The sequence below is a fragment of the Ambystoma mexicanum genome, chromosome 6q (genome assembly GCF_040938575.1).
Source record: "Ambystoma mexicanum isolate Mex_15411 chromosome 6q, UKY_AmexF1_1, whole genome shotgun sequence".
Lineage (NCBI taxonomy): Eukaryota > Metazoa > Chordata > Amphibia > Caudata > Ambystomatidae > Ambystoma > Ambystoma mexicanum.
In genome coordinates, this window is record NC_090937.1 from 1,277,191,839 (window position 1) to 1,277,212,068 (window position 20,230).

The window sequence follows — 20,230 nt, forward strand, 5'->3', positions numbered from 1 at the left end:
ATATGATCAATGCATTCACATGGCAAATACGTTTGCATATGTACTATTTATCCAATATATAAGAAACATACATGCTCACCAGAAACTCGCTTAACTATGCAGGAGGAATTTAGCACTTTTAATGAACAGCTAAGCTGTATTTCACAATGTTCACGGATAATCAAGGAAATAAAAGTCGGATTGCTCACAATGATCAATCATTATGCAAGTGAACTGCTATCATGTATCCTGGATACCGGACATGATTTCACTCTTCCATTGGCCCAACCCTAAGTCAAAGCCAGCAAAACGAGCTCCAAAGTACAATCAAACGTGCTATTCAATTCAGGCCTCACTCTAAGTGAAACCACACGTTTTTTCAGCACAGAACAACGGCAATTAGCAGGTCTCCCTAAAGAACCCGATAGCGATGCTTGGTTTGAGTGAGCCGGTGAGAGACAATGGAACAGGTTTGAGTTAAGTACAATACTCGTGGAATCCCGCAAGGCTACCATAACAAAAACCCGCAGCAGGCCCTGCAAGAATGCTCCTCACAGCATCGTTCTTGTGTTCACAACCGTATGCGTTGTAACTGCCGCTTTCCTATTGTGTATGTGTGGAATTTGGCGTCCCCAAGTTGTCGCGCTGCGTTTGTACTTGTAAGTGTGGGTTTCCAATGTTCCATAGACGGGAAACGCCACATAAGCCACCAAAGTCATGAGGTGGTATCTATGTATGCGGTCTGAGCTTGAAATAATTCTCTACAATTTATGCAAGATTAAAGGAGGGTTGGGATCTCAAAACGATCATATTGTATTTATCAGCTGAATCATTCTAGTGGCTGATGACGGGTTTTATTTTTATTCAAATCAATTATAATCCTTGTATTGACCAGGAAAGGATCAGAGACTTAGACCCCGATTTTGATTGGGCCCTATGGGGGCATAGACAATCTGCACTCCCAGTCCAGAGCAGAGAAGGCTGAAAGGGGAGTAAAGGTGTGCTCAGGCATTACCTTGCAAGGGTGCACATAATTCCTCTCTCACTTCATTTAAGAATACATTGTAAAAAAAAAAGCTGCAGGCTCTTGCCAAGATTCGTACCTGCCCGACATCCGGAACATAAATATCCCAAATAAGAACAAACCGTATTGAGCTATCAGCCGAAAACACAAATATAGATACATTATAGAGACCACCCACCCACCAGAGGTCACTGGTGACCCGGCAATGTAAGATGAGGCTCATTGCATGTATTCACAGCCACTCTCAGGTGTGGTCGGCAGAAGCGCCCACTGGGGCAAGTGGGGCAGCTCGAAGCCATGCTGCAACGCCAATGCTTCGACGTCCTTTCCCCGAGCCTGTGGAGCAGTGGCATTGTGAGGCCCACGGTGCGGCACAGCGACTTGTGAGTGGCAGTGTGGTGCCCCGCAGAGACTTCGAACCCCCTCGCTGTTTCACGCTGCCCTCCACCATATAGCGGCACAGGATTGTGATCCGTAACAGTTGCTGAAAGTAACTTGTGAGGACCTGTGTTTACGGGGGTAAATGGCCACAACCGACTGCGCTGCACGTGAGTCAGAAGTAAGTAGCATTTTACATGTTTCGATGATTTTTGTGTGCATTACCATTAATTATCGTGTATCCTTAAGTTACATGTGCAAGCGTCTCTTTTGGTTGACTGACTGACTATATGTTCATTTCCTGTTATGGTATGCTATGATGACCTTCATAATATTATAGCAGTGGCCATGGTAGCGCTTTTGGACTTTCCTCAATATCCCCTTCATCTCAGATTTTATTATTGTAGATAACAAAAGAAATATATACAGAAAAACACAACTCGCTGGGGCCTATCGACCCCACGGGCTCTGGATTAGCGGGGGAGAGGGACTGGCCCTCTTCCTTTCTGGCGCATGTGTATCAACGCAGAATTTTTGATAGGTTTTTGATAGTTCGGAAAAGATCCGGGGCTATGCTAATGTCGGGACTGTCTGTAGACTTGTGGCTAGATACCCTTTTGTTGTAGCCCCTGAGCTTCTATCCAGGGCTACAACCAAAAGTACCAGGGCTATAGCCCCGGCCCAAACCCCATCCACCACCTAGCGACACCTCTGTATCAACATACATATTTCGACAAGACAGAAGCAACGTGTTTTCGAAAATCTGTAGATGATGTTGTTTGTAAGAAACACACCGTCTAGGGGACCTGAGTCAAAAGACAGTAAGAGGCAAAGGAGGTGGTGGCAGTGGGGCAGGAGGGGCTATCCGGTGCTCACTCGCTCAATTCAATCAATGTAATCAATACACCCCTATAGAAGAAAGTTTATACATCAGCCTTACATAACTTAGTGGATAGGAAATCTAGAGGCCAGTATGCCTGCCGCCCACTTTAAGGAGGCCTGGAATGCTGTTGGTAGCCAACAGAGTAAGATCTCAATGGTGACAGCAGAGGTGCCTGAGTTTGAAGCAATATCATTGGGGTCAGTTACAGATCAACACAGGATTCGAAATTAATTTGCCCCGACAATGAAAATTCTCCTAACCTCTCATCTAGTTTTAGCAATCCAACCTCAAATGAATGCATCAGCTTTGGGATATCAGGGGCCCGTGTGAGGACCTTTTTCTGACCTAATTCAAATTATTAGTCTGCCAAGACTAGGCTTTGGCCACATTCCCTTGCTAGAGGATGGTTGTGGTTGAAACAAGGGACTCCCTGGGACATTGGGCCCAAAGTGCTGAAGACATCAGATATGATTGAAGGAGCAAAACCCCTATCTTATAACATATATGCTGACCCTGTCAAGAAACCAATGGCCAAAGTGAGGTCAGGATAAAACTCTGTGTAACTATATAAATCAAATTAAGTGCAGGCCAGTTCCCAATGAATCTCCAATGCTGAAGATAGGAGGGTCCATCAAGTGCAAACATGAATTCTAGTCTTTCCAGATAGATGATTGCCGTAACAGTCCACTCCCACTTCAGATTGTGTTGATGGCAGTTCCTGTGGTCGAAGGCAAAGGACACACATGTCAAGTGAAACCTAAGCTGGTTAGACCTGTGAAATACTAGGATTCTAATAGTGCGCTCCCATGCTTCAGTAATTTAGGGACCCAGACATCACCACTGCATGGCACTGTGCACGTACTGGGAGCCAATTGAATCAAGGGTCAATTGATGAACTGAATGCCATGGTGGTGATGGAGGCATGGCGGGAGGATATGTAGCACGAACCTAAGTGGGCCCAAGATTTCAGGGATGTGTTTTGCAAAATAGATCAAGTAATCAGAAGAAAGCTGGTAAGTAAAGCGGTATTGTCTTCACAAGACGCTTTATTTATGCAGTTTGATGCCTATAACATCGGCAAAGATCCAATCCTGAGTGGTAGGACCTGATCTAGCTGTTGTGTGAACTACGTGAGAAGAGCTAACACTTTAATTTGTAGTTCAGTTGTAGCACTGGACGACCCAAGGCAAAAGGAAGTAGCAAAATACACCCACTCTATTAAGGCACACTATTTTGCTGACAAAGAAGCTAACGTGCCAATGTGTTTTCGTAAGGATATGCAAAGCAGGCTGTCCTATGGGTCAAATGTCTCTAAATCCTTGCAATTGGATCTGATAGACATTCCAGCATCAGGCCTTATTCTGATCCTGGTGTTGCACTCAAATGATTGATGACAGATTGAAAATGTATCTATCGATACCGACCGACGGTGTGACTGAATGCCACCCTCATCTGTCTCTGAGTTAATCGTAGAAATGGAGCTGTGCAAGACTCTATGCAACCTAGTTGCAGTGGCCCAGGGAAACAACTTAACAGATCTGCTTGTTGATGAAAGAAACATGTTAATGATAAATGTACTAAAGCCAAATGATCCAGAAAATGGGTCTGGTTTATGAAATAAGGCGTACAGATGGCTAAGCAGTAATCTCAGCGAAGGTACAATTTTGAGGCCTGACCTAAACATTTTGAAGAGGTTGAGAATAAATATGGGTGATGTGCCTCAAAATGTAATCCTCTTTGGGTGTGGTACCTCAAGTTTGATACCCTTCACAAAAATATTGTACCCGCTAATTAATCCTTTCTGCAAAATCCAACTGATTTTACCAAATGTTTAAATTTGTTTAATGGAAAAAAGCCTTCAAACTTGGATACAGAGAGGCCACAGAGGAGCACACAGGGAGACATTAGGCCATCCCACTGGTGTCCCAGGCAGCAGATGAGGATTGAAACATCAATTTCTAAATTCCCAACCACTCAAAAGCAGAATACATGCTCGTTTGTATGTCAAACCCGACCTTCAGCAGATGAAAACCCAGGGATGACACCCTGAATTGCCACCAATTATCCAAACATCAACCTGTACCAGCAGGTAACTACCTGGAGAGGAATCCCAGATTGAGAGTGAAAAGCACCAAAATAGAGTGTGCCTGTACCCTGTGGTCGATAATACATCTCATACCCTTAAACATTGCTGGCATCCATAAAAACCATGGCTACCCAAACTGGGTGACTACATTACCTTTTCTTTTTAAAGTTCTGATAAGGGATTAGAGGCAAGGAGCTTGGGTGGATTACAGATCTCATGTGGAACCAGGGCTTGTTGGCATGCTGAGGAGCATACACTGAACACCAAACATCAAAATGCAATGATGGCAAGTGACGTTGTACTGTTAAATGTCTACTCAAGTTGCAACACATGTTCTGATTCCTCCTCTTTAATGGGTAAATTGGTGGAGGAAGCAATCTCACCCTTGGATGGTAAACATGATTTTATCATCTGTGCGGATCTGAATGCCAAGAAGGGATACAATAAAAAAATGTAGTGCCTATGGGACACCAATCCTGAGGCCCAGCCAGACAAAGACTGATCCTAAAGGACGGAGGTGGACACCCATTGTCATAGATCATGGTTTAGGGCCTCATCATGAATGGGCTGTATCCCGGCTGTAAATCTGTAGGGATACCGTCCAATGGAAACAGCGGGACTGCAACTCCAGTGCTATTAGCGCCAGATCCCGGATTCTCGTACAGCGGTAAGTCCCCATTCATATTGGGCGCATTTATCGCAGCGCTAATTGTGCAGAAAATGGCTGCGAGCCAGTGGATTTACTCCTAGCTCAGAGCTGAAGGAGAAACCCCAACTTTCTGCCCAACTCATAGTTGGGTGGAGAAGTAATGTGGGGGTAATAGCATTACCGGCACATTTTGACCATGCCACCCATCTTGTGATGAGGCCCTTAGTCTCAGCCCACAATATGGTAGTCTGTAAACAGACAGATGAATCCACATGTGAAGCAAGAGGGATGAGCTCAGTGATTGATTATGTCTTGTTTTCTATGGACAAATGGTCAACCTATGGGAATTTTGCCACATGTAACAGGGTAGAAGCAAACACAATGCACTTTGTCTCTTTAAATATTGAGATGCGCCCACTGGTAGGGAGGTACCCACAAACAAATGCTTGCTTTTAGTTATCTTGAGTTATCCAACAAAGTGAGGTTCAGGTGGGGGCCAAGATTGGATGAGTATTTTTCAATATGGCTAGACCACACAAACACAAGTGGGAGCCTTCATGAAATATGAATATGAAGTGTGTGTGGGTCCTCACAGGTCACCTCAGACGGTCCCTTTAAGGTCCCCCCAGGATTAAGGGTCTCCCCAAAACCATAGTATGTCCAGGGGCAAACATCCCTTCTGTTCTAATAGGTTTCTACACAGATTTCCTTCCAATGTTAGATAACCTACTGTAGGGAAAATTCAGTTTAAGTGTTGTATGTAGGCGTACTAGAAAGAAGGATAAGAGGTAATAATATTTGTACATATTATGATTGACTGTTGTTTCTGTTTTTTACGTAACTACGCTATGTTCACGCACTGTAACAAGCACCACAATGCCTATGGGCTGTTGTGCACTCAACAAATGTGAATAAATAAATAAATAAAAGAGAACATGTGTCTGTAAATTGCAATGCAAGTTTATAATCAACTCATTTTATTACAGCTCTAGATAACACGCAGAAGGTGCTCCATTGTCTAGAACAGAGCAAAACTAGAAAAGAACAGAAAAATACAGAACTAAGAAAACATAAAATATTACTAATGTTGAAATTAATTTCTAGGGACAGCCAGTGAGACATCTTTATAAGTATGGTGGTAACAGTAAAATGCAGTATTTTAATTACTTCCTATTTTGAAAACATCACCACAATATGAATTGGTTTTGCATGAAATAATTACATCACAGTGTACATAGAAAGTATTGGATGGTGTAAGTACCCCATATTTACACCAGGCCTTACTTTCTATAGCCCTTTATTGCATGACAATTCCCTTGTGATCGCAACTCATAATTTGGTGATATTTTAAAAAGTAGTATTTAAAATGGCACATGCTTTGCTGTTGCCACCATGCCCAAATCAGGGCCCTTTTAGTGACATTTTTCCAGAAAGTCCAACCCAAATTAAAGGAATGTGACCAACTTGTGAATTGCTGGGGGCAAAGAGTTCCTAAGGCGAGGTGCTGTAAAGAAAAAAACACGCTGGACAGCTTTGATTAGCAAAACTTGTGGACCTCCTAGACATTTCGAGGATGAACACGAGGATCTGTAAATGCTATCACCGGGCAACCAGGGCTCGAGGATTTGAACTATAGTGCAGTGAAGAATGATGTATTCACATGCCAAAGAAATAGAGATGTTGGTTAATTCACTGGGTTACCTTTTTGTCTTCATTGCACAGTCAGCATGGCAGAGCTGTCAACTTTCCCATGGCCATGCGGGAGAAGCCCATACAGTCCTGTTTTTACTTAGAATTCTGGGAATTGTAGTTTTCCCAAATATCAAATGGGCAAGAATAAAGTGTACATCCCAGAGTCCAAATGAAAATGAGTAGGAATGCATGCCGTCTCATGAATGGCCATGGAAAGCCAGGAAGCTCTGGCATTGGCAGGCATCGACCAGCTTCATATTGGAGATGCAGTGCCCCTCGGTTATTAAAGACTAAACTGAGTGTTCTCTTTCTCCATTGCAATAAGTGGGCACAGTGTTATGGTCTAAAGGTGAAATATAAACAGCTTGATATTATATATGTATATATATATATATATATATATATATATATATATATATATATATATATATATATATATATATACATATATATATAGGCAATCGTGCCTGTTGTAGATGTAGGCAGAACATATTGGGCCTCATCACGTGCATGGTGGTGCAGGAAAAAATATTTGTAACATGACAGTAACTCTGTTACTGCCACATTACCGCTGTATTCCCACACCAACATTCTGTGAGTTTTGCGGTGGGGTGTAGGATTTACACTCCATCAAGAAGCTGGTGGTGAATCTGCCTCCCTACCGCCCAATTTCAGCAGAATTACCTCGACAGATCTATCGCTGACAGTAGTTCTGTCGAAATCCCCATGGAACCCAATGGACTGCGAAAATAGAGACTTACACTGCCATGCCATCACTTGGACCAAGTGACAGTAATGATAATCGATTTTGGTGGCAGTTCAGCGGAATTACCACCAAACTACAGCCATGCTCGTTTTGAGGCCACCATTTTTTCAATTGTTTAAAGAAGTAGTGAGTGCATGAGAAGCTACAACCAAAGTAGGCCTTTGATCGAAATCGAGAATTAAACCTTCACTTGGTTGACTAACATGTGTGATTCCTCCCCGTACATTATCGGGGGACAGGTGTGGGGAGAAGAAGGTTTAATCTGATGTTTTGTAAAATAGGAGGTGTGATCCATGCATACAACAATCCATATTGTTCAAGATTGACATTCACCAAGTGCATTGCGCTGCTGACTTGTGCCGCTTCTAAGCCCAAGCGTTGTTGACTTTGACCATGTTACAATGTTGGTCAACTGATACTGTGTCGATATACGTGTGCTAGACGCACGTGCAGCTGAGTGCTTGAGCATCACAATGTCTTTGACCAGAACGAATCGGAGGTCATTGCAATCAACGTTTAGGGCTCCTACCAGCGACCAGAAAGAGGGGTCATGAACTCCACGTCTCCGTGCGTGCATGTCGTATGGCCGCGTTCCAGAAGAATACGCTCTTTTCATGTATCAGTGGCAGGAAGTGCGTTGCTAGTTTCATAGGTTCACCTTTACTTATTGAACTTGTTCAGCAGTCTCATTTTACAGAGCAGGCATCTCTACTGAAGGTCATACTATCTTCCACAAACAAGCCAACATACAGTATTTAGATTAGATAGCCAATCAGAAACTTGCCATGCATTTGTGTGTAGAGCACATTGTACTCGTCATACTTTTTACACAATGGTCCGTTTCAAAATCAAGCTAATTGGTTCTGCGCTGCTTTAAGAGTGAGGGGATAATAAAGCGTGCCATTTACTTATAATATTGACAATTTCCACTGACATTTGAGGGAAATACAGTTCTAAAATCTCTGTGAATTTAAACAATTGGCACACACACGACGATCCGCTCCACCATTTTTAGAAAACAGATCATTAGCAAGGCATTCCAGAATTCATAGCTAGAGTAAGAGGAATGTGTTTTGATTGTCTAAACATCCCTTAACAGAAGTTGATGTGTTGGAAATGGTTGGGCGGGAGTAGGTGCCATTGTTACCTAACAAACGTCACTCGTTTCGTTTCAACGACTTTAGGGGATGAAAAGTGGAGTCTTCACACTGGCCTTGATGTTTTTGCTTTTATTTTTGGGGCTCTGGGTGGGGGGTTATAAGGCACTCGCAATGCCACTTCATAGCTCCCCGGAGTAGAGGAGACAGAAGGCGACTCTGAACCTTCAGAGACTCCTGCCACATTCAGACCAGTTAGGTGCAAAGGAAAGCAGTTTGGAGAAGAGAGCTTAGCACATACTATTTCAAAAAGAGTTGCCGGGCAGATAGATCAAAGCTAGGAAACCGCTTAGTTATAAATGATCAGTAATCAAGTCCAGCATACTTCCGGAAGGGGAGGAACTTCAGTGCCTGTGGAAGACGTTCTCCATTTCTCTGATGGCAACTAGGGGACTATACCAGCAGCAGAATCTTATCATATCCAGTCTTCTGAAACCCAGTTTCTTTTTTCTGAAAGCTGCCACCACTAGGATTTTGGAGCCTGAAGATCTCAGTTGCCTTTAGGGTAGTTTATTTGAATTGTTTTAATTTTCTGTCAGCGGCCTTTTGTTCCGGTAGGTTCTTTATATAAGACAGATGACTTATAAGTCAATGTGGGCTCTTACACTCAGCCAGGGCATGGAAAGAAGAACGAGTGTGGTCTATCGGCTTTCTTCTGGATCATTTGGAGTTGAGATGCAAGGCTGCTGGGGAGATTTTAAATTATTATTTTTCTAGGAATAATGATATAGCAAAAAGACTCTAATAACCTTGTTTAAACTAATATAACAGACTTGAGGTGGGAATTAGAAATTATTATTTTTTGAAATTTGTTTTTCAGCTTACACGGGTTGGGAGGGTTACAACTAGGACATATTTTCAAATTGAGATGTGGGATGAAACAAGGAGTTCTTGCACAAGCCACCAATGTTGTTTTTTCTTATGTGTTCCTAGCACAGTAAATATTGTCCCTGTTTATTTTGCCCCAGTGAGTGGGCACTACTAAACATTTGGGATGGTTGGAAAAAAGCTGGTTCACGTGGAACGTCATGGCATGATTGCGCATTGTCAACTCGTCTACTTTATTTTCCCATGTATATCCTGTCAAGCAGCCTGTATATTGAGTTTATTTCTACAGTTATTTGATTTCCTTCAGGCTATGCTGCATAATGTAAGTCCTAGTGGCTGTGATTAGAACTTTTTGGATGCACTGATTGTACAGACAAGCATTTCAGGTTGTTTCTTTCTTTCCATTTGCAGCCAAGTCAACATGTTTGTCACTGCCACTGACACCCGAGTCACCAAAGTAAGTATTAAGTACTGTCAAACCTTCTTTATATGAGAGGGACTTTCACATATTGTGGCTAAAGCAGCTCCATTTCAGCTTGTTTTTATAAATGTTCAATGTCTTCTAGTGATCCCAAGGGTTCCCCATTTGAAAGCAAGACAATTGAACAGAGCTTAGCTGTGGAGCTCTCTGGAACTGCAGGTGAGACTAGTCAAATAGTTGCATTATGCATATTTCTGACGTCTATGTTATTCAAGTGCTTCTGATTACCTGTAGGCACCTGGAAGACTCCCTTCTGTGGACTCCCTTTTGTCACCTAGTAGACAACACCCATATTTCTCTCCCTGTACTTAAAGAGATGCACTCGTGATGCAGCAAAGAATGTGCTTGTTTGGGGCTCTTAAACATGTTTATTAATTATTAAACTACATTATGCTGTGGGATCTGAACGCTGAAAGAAAATAAGCATGATCAACTATCACTGTCAGAATCATTGCTATACATGTTAGTATTTAAAGTTGAGTATTTAATCTCTCTGTATATTGTTTAGGCAATATGACCTGAGGAGGGGTGAGGAATTACCTGAGTGGTAATGCAAAATGGCCACCATGGAATATGGAGAAGGGACGACAAGTAGTCCCTTCTCCCTTTCCATGGTGGCCAGTGGCGAAGGAACCCGGAACTGCAGCGGTGTTGCAGAGCCTTGTCATTCTAGTAAGGCCCAGGTGAGGGCCAATGAGCTTGCTTTTTACAATCTCATTGCTCCTCGCCGGGTCGTAAATGAACTTAAAGATAAAAACATGCACACCCATGGACTAGACCAAGATTTGGAAGTCAGGTCAAACACAGCGCCTTGTGAATAACTGCACACCGACTGCTTAGCGGGTTACTTGGACAAGCATTAATTATAAAAGATCAAATCATATTGTGTTGTATTGAGTGTCTCTCACCATCCATCTATCAAAATTTAAGGGAAAGTATAATCTTTTGTACCTGGTTGATGTTTCATGGGGACATTCTCACTGTTTTCATCCTCCCAATATTATACGTTTATTTTACGTACAAAGCCCTACTTAAGCAAACATCTGAATACCTTAGACATTTTGCTGATAGATAATAAAACAAATAGCTGATTGTTTGGTAAGAAAAACGCCTACGCAAAAATGGGTATTTCAGTGGAACTGAAACACTTAGATAGCATTCGCTTCTTTATGTCACAAACAAGCTCCTTGACTTTGGCACTGCTCTTAAGAACGTGCTGCCCTTCAGCCCTTCCCCAGAGTTGGATGTGACAACATATCGATCATGAAGGCAACCACTGAGGCTTTCAGGCTCTGGTCTCCAGTCCTCCCTCCAGCAGAGACTGAACATGACTGGGCTAACACACTTAGAAAGCTGTAAAGATATGCATGGCCAGTGTCATATTCGTGTGAAAGGGCAAAGTTCACATGTGCACATTGCACAGGTTCAAGGTATGCACTTGCATGTTTTTGCATCACAAAATCAATGTTTTGCTCCAGCTAAAGCATTGGTTTGAAAGCACACCTAGTGATAAGGTTATGTCCATAATGCAAATGCATTTCTAAAAAGGAATAAAGTATGGATTTTTCTATTGGAAATTAAGCAACAGTCACCTAATATTATTATGTAGAACATCCCACATTGAACACTGGGGTTACAGATAGCAGACAGCTACCATTTCAGCAGTAACTATTATACGGGCTGCACTGGACCATTACCACCTGGAACAGTCCTTAAAAATGAATTAGTGCTATTAGTAATCTCGGGCAACCCCCTGAGGGGCTAACAGCAATTATCTTCTGTCAAATAACATGAAGGGGTGACTGTGCATACCATTGTTTAACACAAAAATAATACACCTAAGGAGACCGCCATGGCATTGTGGGTTGGTGCTACGTGCGGACACGGCTAGCCATTTCGAGGAACTGGGAGCTGAAGTTGGAGAATCAAGGTGCTGGTGATTGGGCCAGGAGGTATTTTGCAGCAAGAATGGAAGGCATTTGGAGATTGATTTGGGTATAGGGAATAAAGAATCAGGTTGCCCATGAAGCTAGAGGGGGAGAGGGCAGGGTTGAACTCGCCCTGAGGACAGACTTTGATTTTACGATTGATATGATATGATATGGCATTTATAACACGCCTATACACAAGTGTTTCATTCAGCTCCTGTTTTAAGCAACTTGGTTGTCATCATTGCAAAAAACAGGACATTGTAAAATAAGGCCATTTAATGTGGGCCAAGGGATGTTATCAGGTGGTATTATTGAGAACCGAACATTGTACCCAATAAGGACAGAATATCGCATTCACCCTCACATCAGGGGGGGATCCTCGCTTTATTGTTGGGATTTGCAATCAAGTCCTTGCCTGGATTGAATCCTACCTTGCCCCTTGCCAATTCTCCTTTTCCTGGAGCAACAATACATCTCAACTCACTCATCTCACTGTTGGTGTTCCACAAGGCTTTGTCTTGGGTCCACTCTGCTTTGCACTGTACACTTCTGCTATTGGGGCACTAATCTCCTCCTTTAGGTACTTGTAGCAACTCTTTGTGAACGACACCCAAATCTTCTCTTTTCCTGAACTCTCCTCTGATCTCTCTATCAAAATTTCAAACTATCTCTCTGTCATTAAATATTTGATGGCTTTGCACTCTCTGATGTTAAACACTACCAAAACAGAAGTACTCTTCTTCCCTGCCAAAAACTCTCTCCCATCTCTCCCTCTGCCTATCCAGTTGCCACCTACTACTCTCCCCTACTCTTCTTCAGCCATAAACCTAAGCGTCATCTATGACCCCTCTCACACCTTCTCTACATACATATCCAAAACTGGAACAGCAGTTCACCTCAACTTCCTAAATATTAGGAAAACCAGGCATCTCCTTCCTTTCAATACCGCCAAGCATCTCTTAACAACCCTTGTCTTCTCTAAACTGGACTACTCTGCTAGCATCCTCTTTGGTCTCCCCAACTAGGCTTTATGTCCTCTCTACAAGTTCATTAACTTCACTACCATGACTCTCTTTGAACTCCCTCACTTCACACCTACTTTGTAGTACCGTAACCAGGCTGAATGGCTGATGATGAAAAACGGGGCAAGATTTAAATTTCTTCTCCTGGTTCACAAATCTATCCTTGGTAAGGCACCATTGTATCTATCCTCCTCTATCCAACACTATAATCCTTCTTGTAATCCCTGCTCTACATCCTCAACTATCCCAGTGCCTCCTCGCCCTTCCTGTGCTTCTTCTTGCTTCCGCTCTTTCTCTCTTCTTGCTCCACTTGCATTAAATTCTCTTAACCCGGACATCCAAGAAACAGTCCACATGGATTTGTTCAAAACCAAACTACTTTCTCGCCTCTGAGTTAACCACTTAACCTGCCGCTTAGCTGCCTGCTAGCTAAAATTTGCCCTTGCCTCTAACCTGCCTCTGTATCTCACTTACTCTGCTTCTATTCTAGCACTTCGCCATGCTACCTGCACTTAAAGATGTCAAATATTGGTTGTTTTGTACTTGGTATGTCCACTTATGTATTGTCCCCAGTGACTGTTCCATTTACTCCCATCCACAACCTGGACATAATGTACCTCAAACTCACCCTATTTTAAGAGGCTCACTGCTTCCCATCAAATCTGATTTCTTATCTATTGTGGGTTGTTTTGTGATCAGAAGAGCATTGTTCCTCCTGTATACATAAATAAATAAATAAATAAATAAATAAATAAACTCACATGGCCTGTAACGGTCCACCAGCCCGAGCCTAGGCAGGCTCAAATGAAGCCAGGGCCTCAGCGAGTGCTATGGTGCCCTGGGGTTAATCGGGGTGCAAATGGTTTAATTTGTTTTTGCGGGGATGGGCTCGATGAGTATTGTGCGAGCCCATTCTTTCAGAAAAATAGATGGCCACCATAGATAAAGAGATATGACCATTTTCCATTTCTTTGGCGGCTGCGGACAAGAGGAGCTCTGGTCCAGCAGTTAAGTGGTCAGGGAAGGAGAGGTGGGGGAGAGTAAGATTTGTTTTGGGAGTGGCGGGACAGTGGCGATGTGGTGATGCAACAGGGAGAGGCTCCATGTTGCCTCCCTACAATCAAGATGTCTCCACCTGGGGAAGAGCCCCAGGTGGCTGGAAACAGAAAGCTGCATACAGTGTATTCTTGCTTGCTGTTCCAGCCACCTGATTAGTTGAGTGCCCTTCACTGGGTGCAAATGTTCTATTTACAACTAAGCAAGACAAAGAGGAAATGTTGGAATGTTGGGCCAAAGGACTTTTTCCAGTTCCCAGTCATTGTTTCTATCTGTCAGTGCATTGTCTACATTGGGACTTGCACTATTTAAATGTTCAAATAAGTAATAAAGGTGTACAGCCCACGTAACTGAATGCCCATGGATTCTTTGATACAGCAATCACCAGTCTTAAATTCCGTTTTATGCTGGTTAAGCTGGTTAAGTTTCATATCCAAGTGTAAGACTTGGAGATGCAGTATTTGAGAGGACAGAAGGACATTTCAGGACTGTGTTTTCGATTCATCATCCTATTGATTGCTTTATACACCACATCCCCATCTGGTATTATTCAATAGCTTGAGAAAGACATTCACAACGAGACAGAAACATGGCAGCCCCGGGCACACCCTGCAGAGGAACAGAAAGATCCAGACCCATGTGTACGACTTGAGATGCAATGGCAGCACACAGATTCTTGCCCTTCTTCTCCGAATAGATTAATGTCCCTTTGCCTCATGGTGTCATTGCTCCTATGCAGTCCATTGAGGATGGGTTAAAATAACCCTAGTTTATTATAAAGCCAGTCTATAGAAAGCCAAAGATGCCTCCTGAAGCAGAACTCGTACATTTGCTATTGAATATTGCAAGATGTCCTCAAAAAGAGGCATACCACACCGGATCAGAGTATAGAAAGTGTGGTACTGATGCACATACATTATTTCAGTATTGTAAACGAGGGTGTGCGGTATTACTTTTAGGAGCACGAGTCAAAAATGTACTATTCTCCCCTGTTGGACTGTTTGGGGAGGTGTGCCACCTTGTACTCCAGCACTGCCCTAAATGTGTCAAGCCAGTGGACCATACAAAGCTTGTACATTTGCAAGTATATTGTTTTATTGCAGCCACACATTCTAGGATACACACTCAATGAAAAGACAAATGTAAAGCTTTCTTCGGAAGGATTACAAATGTATTGTGTCCACTTAAAAAAAAAAAAAAAACGAATTGTAGGACCAGCCATTATATTTTTGACATGACTGACTTATTTTCTGACTATTGCAGAACTTCATAACTGATCACTATAGGCCTGTTGGATCAGAATATCACCCTACTGTTTATTTGCTTCTCATATGTAGACTGGGTGCAATGAGTCATCATTCGAAAACACAACACATCATCTACAGCATCAGAAACACCTTATTATTGTTGAGGGGGCTAACAGGGCACATGCGCATGGTGCTGAATTCGTGCGATGGGAGCCTTTGCAGAATGGGTAGGCAAGGGACCACGCAGGACATGCATGCTGAAAGACCTGTGTGATCAGCAGAAGGTTCCATTGTATTGTTCGTCTCCGAAAATATGTGTCCCTCATGTGTGGCCATTTTGTCCATTGGTGTAGTCATCATTCTTGTTCCTAGGAACAGTGATTTCTGGTTACTTTATGAATGGACATTTTGTCTTGCAGGTAGAGAGGGCCCAGCCCATGGATGGCTCCGGAGGTCATGACTAGTATTTTGAGCTTGGTTCTCTCCTGAATTGGCAGCCAGTGAAGACTGTGGAGGATAGGGGTGGCCATAGCCAAATGTTGGGGATCGTTGATCGTCCTTGCTTCCTTGCTGCATTATTTGGGATGATTTGCAGCCACCTGGCGTGTCGTTTCAGGAGACACAGGTATATGGAATGACTGAAATTAAGTGGGGGTTAATCAAAGGGTAGACCGTTGTTGGTTGGACGTTTAAGGAAGAAGGCAAGGGGTGACTCAACCATGCATACACTTGAGATGGTTAGTCAAGCCACTGACCTCCAGGAATGTCTCTTCATTTATGAATCTGGTGCAGAGGGTACAGGCCAGTAGGGTTTTCCTGAGTATTTCATAGTAGGGATTTTCCTCTGGGTAAGCATACATGCCAATGTGTAGTGATTTGTTAGACCATAGCTGGCATTCAGTCTTAAACTCAAGACTGAAAGAAAAATGTCCAGTTGGTAGAGGCTACCCGGTAATTCTGGAAATCAGTGTCATGCCTAATATACAACATTCTGTGATAGGTCATAGAATTTGTGCTGTTTGCTTAACAATCAATTACACATGCCAGGACCCTAGCAACAACAGCTTCTAGCTACAGGATAAATATGTATATGGATGTAGGTGTCATGGGCTATAAAGAATCAAGTCTGTTGCAGGGTAAATGCTGATATTTTGTTTTGACCTAGCTGTGCATTTGAATCCTTTCCCATGGCGTACAGCATGAATTGCTTGACTTGCTGGTATGTGCAATGACACTGCCAGGATATTAAAGCCAAACAAAAAGATACATCTATTGCCTTGTGCCTAATGATAGTTACCTTTTAAAATACAGTCACAGCTACGTTCTCAAATGACTCCTATGTAAATGTATGCAGAGTTCCATGAGCACGCCTGTGTCCATGGGGCCCACCACATCATGTGGGCTCACTTCTTAAGAAGATGACTTGAGTGGTTCTTAAACTCTTGGCATGTACCGAGCCACGTGCAGCAAGGGCAACGTTATTGGCTGAAGGGTGCTACATAAAACCACTTTACTTTACTTAGGAGGAGGAGAAATAGAAAACACCCCTCTCACCACCCGAGTATGACTGCAATGCAATGACCATGGATGAAAAAGACTTTCCCCATCACACCCTTTCCTTGTCTTCTGTGTGGTCAATGTTAGACTAAGAGTGGGCTCCCCCCGTGCAGCAGCATGTTTGCAACTCTCTCTCAATCTCTCTCCGTTTCTGCCGTTCCATATAAATGGGCTTAACAGTTTCAGTAGAATTAAGGACATAGAGCATTGCTAATCCAGACGCTGCATTTAATAACTCAAAATTGCAGCCAATGTGGGTTTGTATTTAGTAGCAATATGGCCTTATAGATTATTTGTACAGTGATTTAATCAATCCATATACAGCAATAATTGCTGCTCCCAGGCATGATGTTTGAAAAAGAAGGAATATTACACTGTACAATTTTTTATATTATTTTATTGCTTATAGCTCGAACCTAGCTCAAGAGAGCACAGCGCTTTACAAAAGGAGGGGGCCAGAATTGGGCTTGGCATTTTATACAGTAGTGAAGTACTGTTGGAGGAGCGAGAGAGTGATTTTTATTTGTCCAGCACAATAAATATAATACGTAGTAGTACAATATTATATGTACTAATTGAGTACACGTGTCATAATCCCCTAGAGATTCAAATACAAACAAAGGGAATTTATTAAATGTGATTGCTCAACTTAACGTTTTTTATCTGCTCAGAATGCCGCACAATACGAGTGACTCCAATAATCTGTGTATGCATGTCTCCTGTATGATGGAATGAGTGAGGCAGGTGCCTACGTAGGTTGTACATGGCACGGTGCCTTCTATTATATAATGTTAGCGTGATGTCCACAGACCAGTGGAAGCCACAGTTTTCAGTGGTTTCTCTACTGCTGGTGTCCATTGCTCTTAGAGCAAGAGGCACGAGTCAGCTTTTGTGATAGTGAATAGGCTGGTACATAGAGCCTTACATTTCATGGGGCATGATGTCCCATTGGAAAATTGCTCCTTCAAAGCGGAGCACAGCTTGCACACCATCCTGTGAGTGGTGTACTTACTATGTGCAAACTTCAGGTTGACCTTTGACAGTGCAGGCATTATTCTGGGCCTTCACCTCCTGGGCCAAAAGCAGACTTGGGTCACCCAGGTGCAGATCCAGGCTGTGAGGCATGGACCTTGTGGTGTTGACAGGTTTGCACTCAAGTGCTGCACAATTAAAGCCTGGTCAACAAAATGACTGGTTCTATTCAGAAATGCACTGTGTACATCAGTGCTGTAACCAGGCCGGGATGCTGATGGACTGTTATACAATTTGCTGGGGCCATGCCACTAAGTGGCATGTCCACTACCGCAAAAGACCACTTTACACTAGGGCAGGTAAGCCACAATTCAGTTCTCCTGGACTGCTTACAGGTTTTCAAAAGGAAGTGTGGCATTATGGCAAGAGCGAGAAAAAGAGCACTGGTCTGCCTCTCTGCAACTTGAGGAGAACCATCTTCTGTTCCGGAAGCACCGCAAGACCTTCCTCTTTGCTTCTGCCTTCTCTCTTCCTCACTGTTGCTGATCTGCCTGTTTTTGCACTGGGCTCCTGGCTACCTTCTGAATTTCGGGCTTAGTTCCCTGCCCACCCAGCTGCACACCAGCACTGCCTCCTTGAAACCCCTGCATTTACGTCTGTACCTGCAACCCTGAAGTCCCCTTTACTGCACTTATTAGACTTCCGCGGTCTGCGCTTAATTCTTGCACTTGCCACCTGCTGGCTGCCCTATTGCTGTTGTTTTGATCACTTGTTCAGCACTTTCCACTCCTCCCCTCCCCTTTTCCCTTTCCCCCTTCCATCTCCCCTGTACTTGCGCATTCTCAATGTCATTGGGCCTAGAAAGATCATTGTTTTGTCCGCCCTGTATCCCTCTCTTGCCTCGTCGCACTCTGAAACATTTGTTTATGGGCCCGATATAAATAAAACATCTACACATATCACATCATCTGTGAACAGCATCTCAAATATGGCTCAATCTGTGAATCAGAGTTTGTGCCAGTGTTTTCGATACTAATGACTCTGTCTTAACTTATCACGTACAGCAGTGCCAGGGCTACTCTCTACTGCCAGTCTATTATTCAAGTCTATGCAAAAAGGACGAGCATACACGTCCTTGGCACTTAGGGGGTTAAGTAACATAGAATGGGCTTTTAATTGAAAAATAATCTATCTGCTTTCTACAAAAAATGCCTACCATCATTACTCATTGCTTGTCTTATGCTCTGTGCTCTGTTTTTATAATGAGCAAACCATGTCACAGTAAAGCACCTGTATTTTCGCGCTCATGTTCAAACCGCCTTCTTGAAAGAAATAGCTTAGTGGGTAATGTGCATTGATTGAGAGTACTGTAACCTTCTCTATAAATCATTTCCATGGGCAAGGTCAGCAGGGCACATGCCTGGCTATGATCACTAACACAAACGGTGTAGGATGCAGCGATATCCTGGCAATATATATTTTTTAAAAATTTTTTATTTGGTTTATTCAAACCTTTAAAAATAACAACACATTGCAATCTTCCAGTCTCTCCTTTCAATTACTAGTTCCCTTCATCAATTTGAAACATTTTAATTTCACACACATAAGCCAGGTTCCTACTCCGTAACAATTTTCTTAATTACGTAAACCCAGTTTCTCATTCTCTATATCTAAAATACTTTTCAGCAATCGAAGGAAATTTATTAGAGCAAATAGAACTGCTCTGTTGTTCCCCTCAAACAGTGCCTTCCACCAATCCTCTGTATTCATGAATTGATGCTCGTTGATCAGTTTTCCAAATTGTCTTTCTCTTTGGTGTTCAAAAGCAAGACAACTCATGACTAAATGTTTGATGGATTCTTTGCTCTTTTTACAGAATCTGCATACTGGATCAATGTTAGCATACTTTGTCCATGTAGCCAAACGTTCTTTTGTTAAGAACAAATTCATTCTGAATCGCATATACAAAGCTCTTGAGTATTGATCTGGTAAGCAGGTTAGATATGTGTGTCGCTGACCGTAGGCTTTTGCTTCCCCCGGTACCTCGCACATTAGAATTGAATTTGCTCTTAAATCACAGGTTGATATCCAGTCAGTTCTCCAGATTGTCGTTTTAGCCATGACTGGATTCTCTATTAGCAGTGAGAGATTAATGCCATACTCCTCTAGTAGAGCCTTGCAGAGGACGTTCCAATCGAACAAGGTGGAAGTGATTCTGTCTTTGTCAGACTTATGTAGTAATTCAAATTGCGGCACCGGAGTTTTGACCATCGTTTTTCTATATATACTTAGGAGGTTCCATGTAACTCTTGCTTTGATTGATATGAGCCCTAGCTCATACCGTAGGCATGTTGTTGATGTACCCTTTGGAAGCTGCAAGACACGGGACCAAAAAATGTTTTCTAGGGATTTCCACAAGTCCTCTGCGCAACCAAATGCGTTTTCTCCGCCGTATATAAGTGCAGGTACCGCTTTTTGCTCATAAAATAAGATGACAGGTTTTAACGAAAATTTGCCAAATT

The 20,230-nt window shown here is 42.8% G+C and overlaps 1 protein-coding gene across 2 annotated transcripts in view; it reads left to right on the plus strand.

The window, feature by feature from the left end:
- Positions 1-20,230, plus strand: part of PPARGC1A (PPARG coactivator 1 alpha) — a 241,036-nt gene that overhangs the window by 155,137 nt on the left and 65,669 nt on the right. For both annotated transcript variants that reach the window (XM_069631879.1, XM_069631878.1), the window contains exons 6-7: positions 9,854-9,899; positions 10,009-10,082. In XM_069631879.1, the coding sequence (XP_069487980.1) occupies positions 9,854-9,899; positions 10,009-10,082 (120 nt within the window). The remainder of the gene's footprint in view (positions 1-9,853; positions 9,900-10,008; positions 10,083-20,230) is intronic.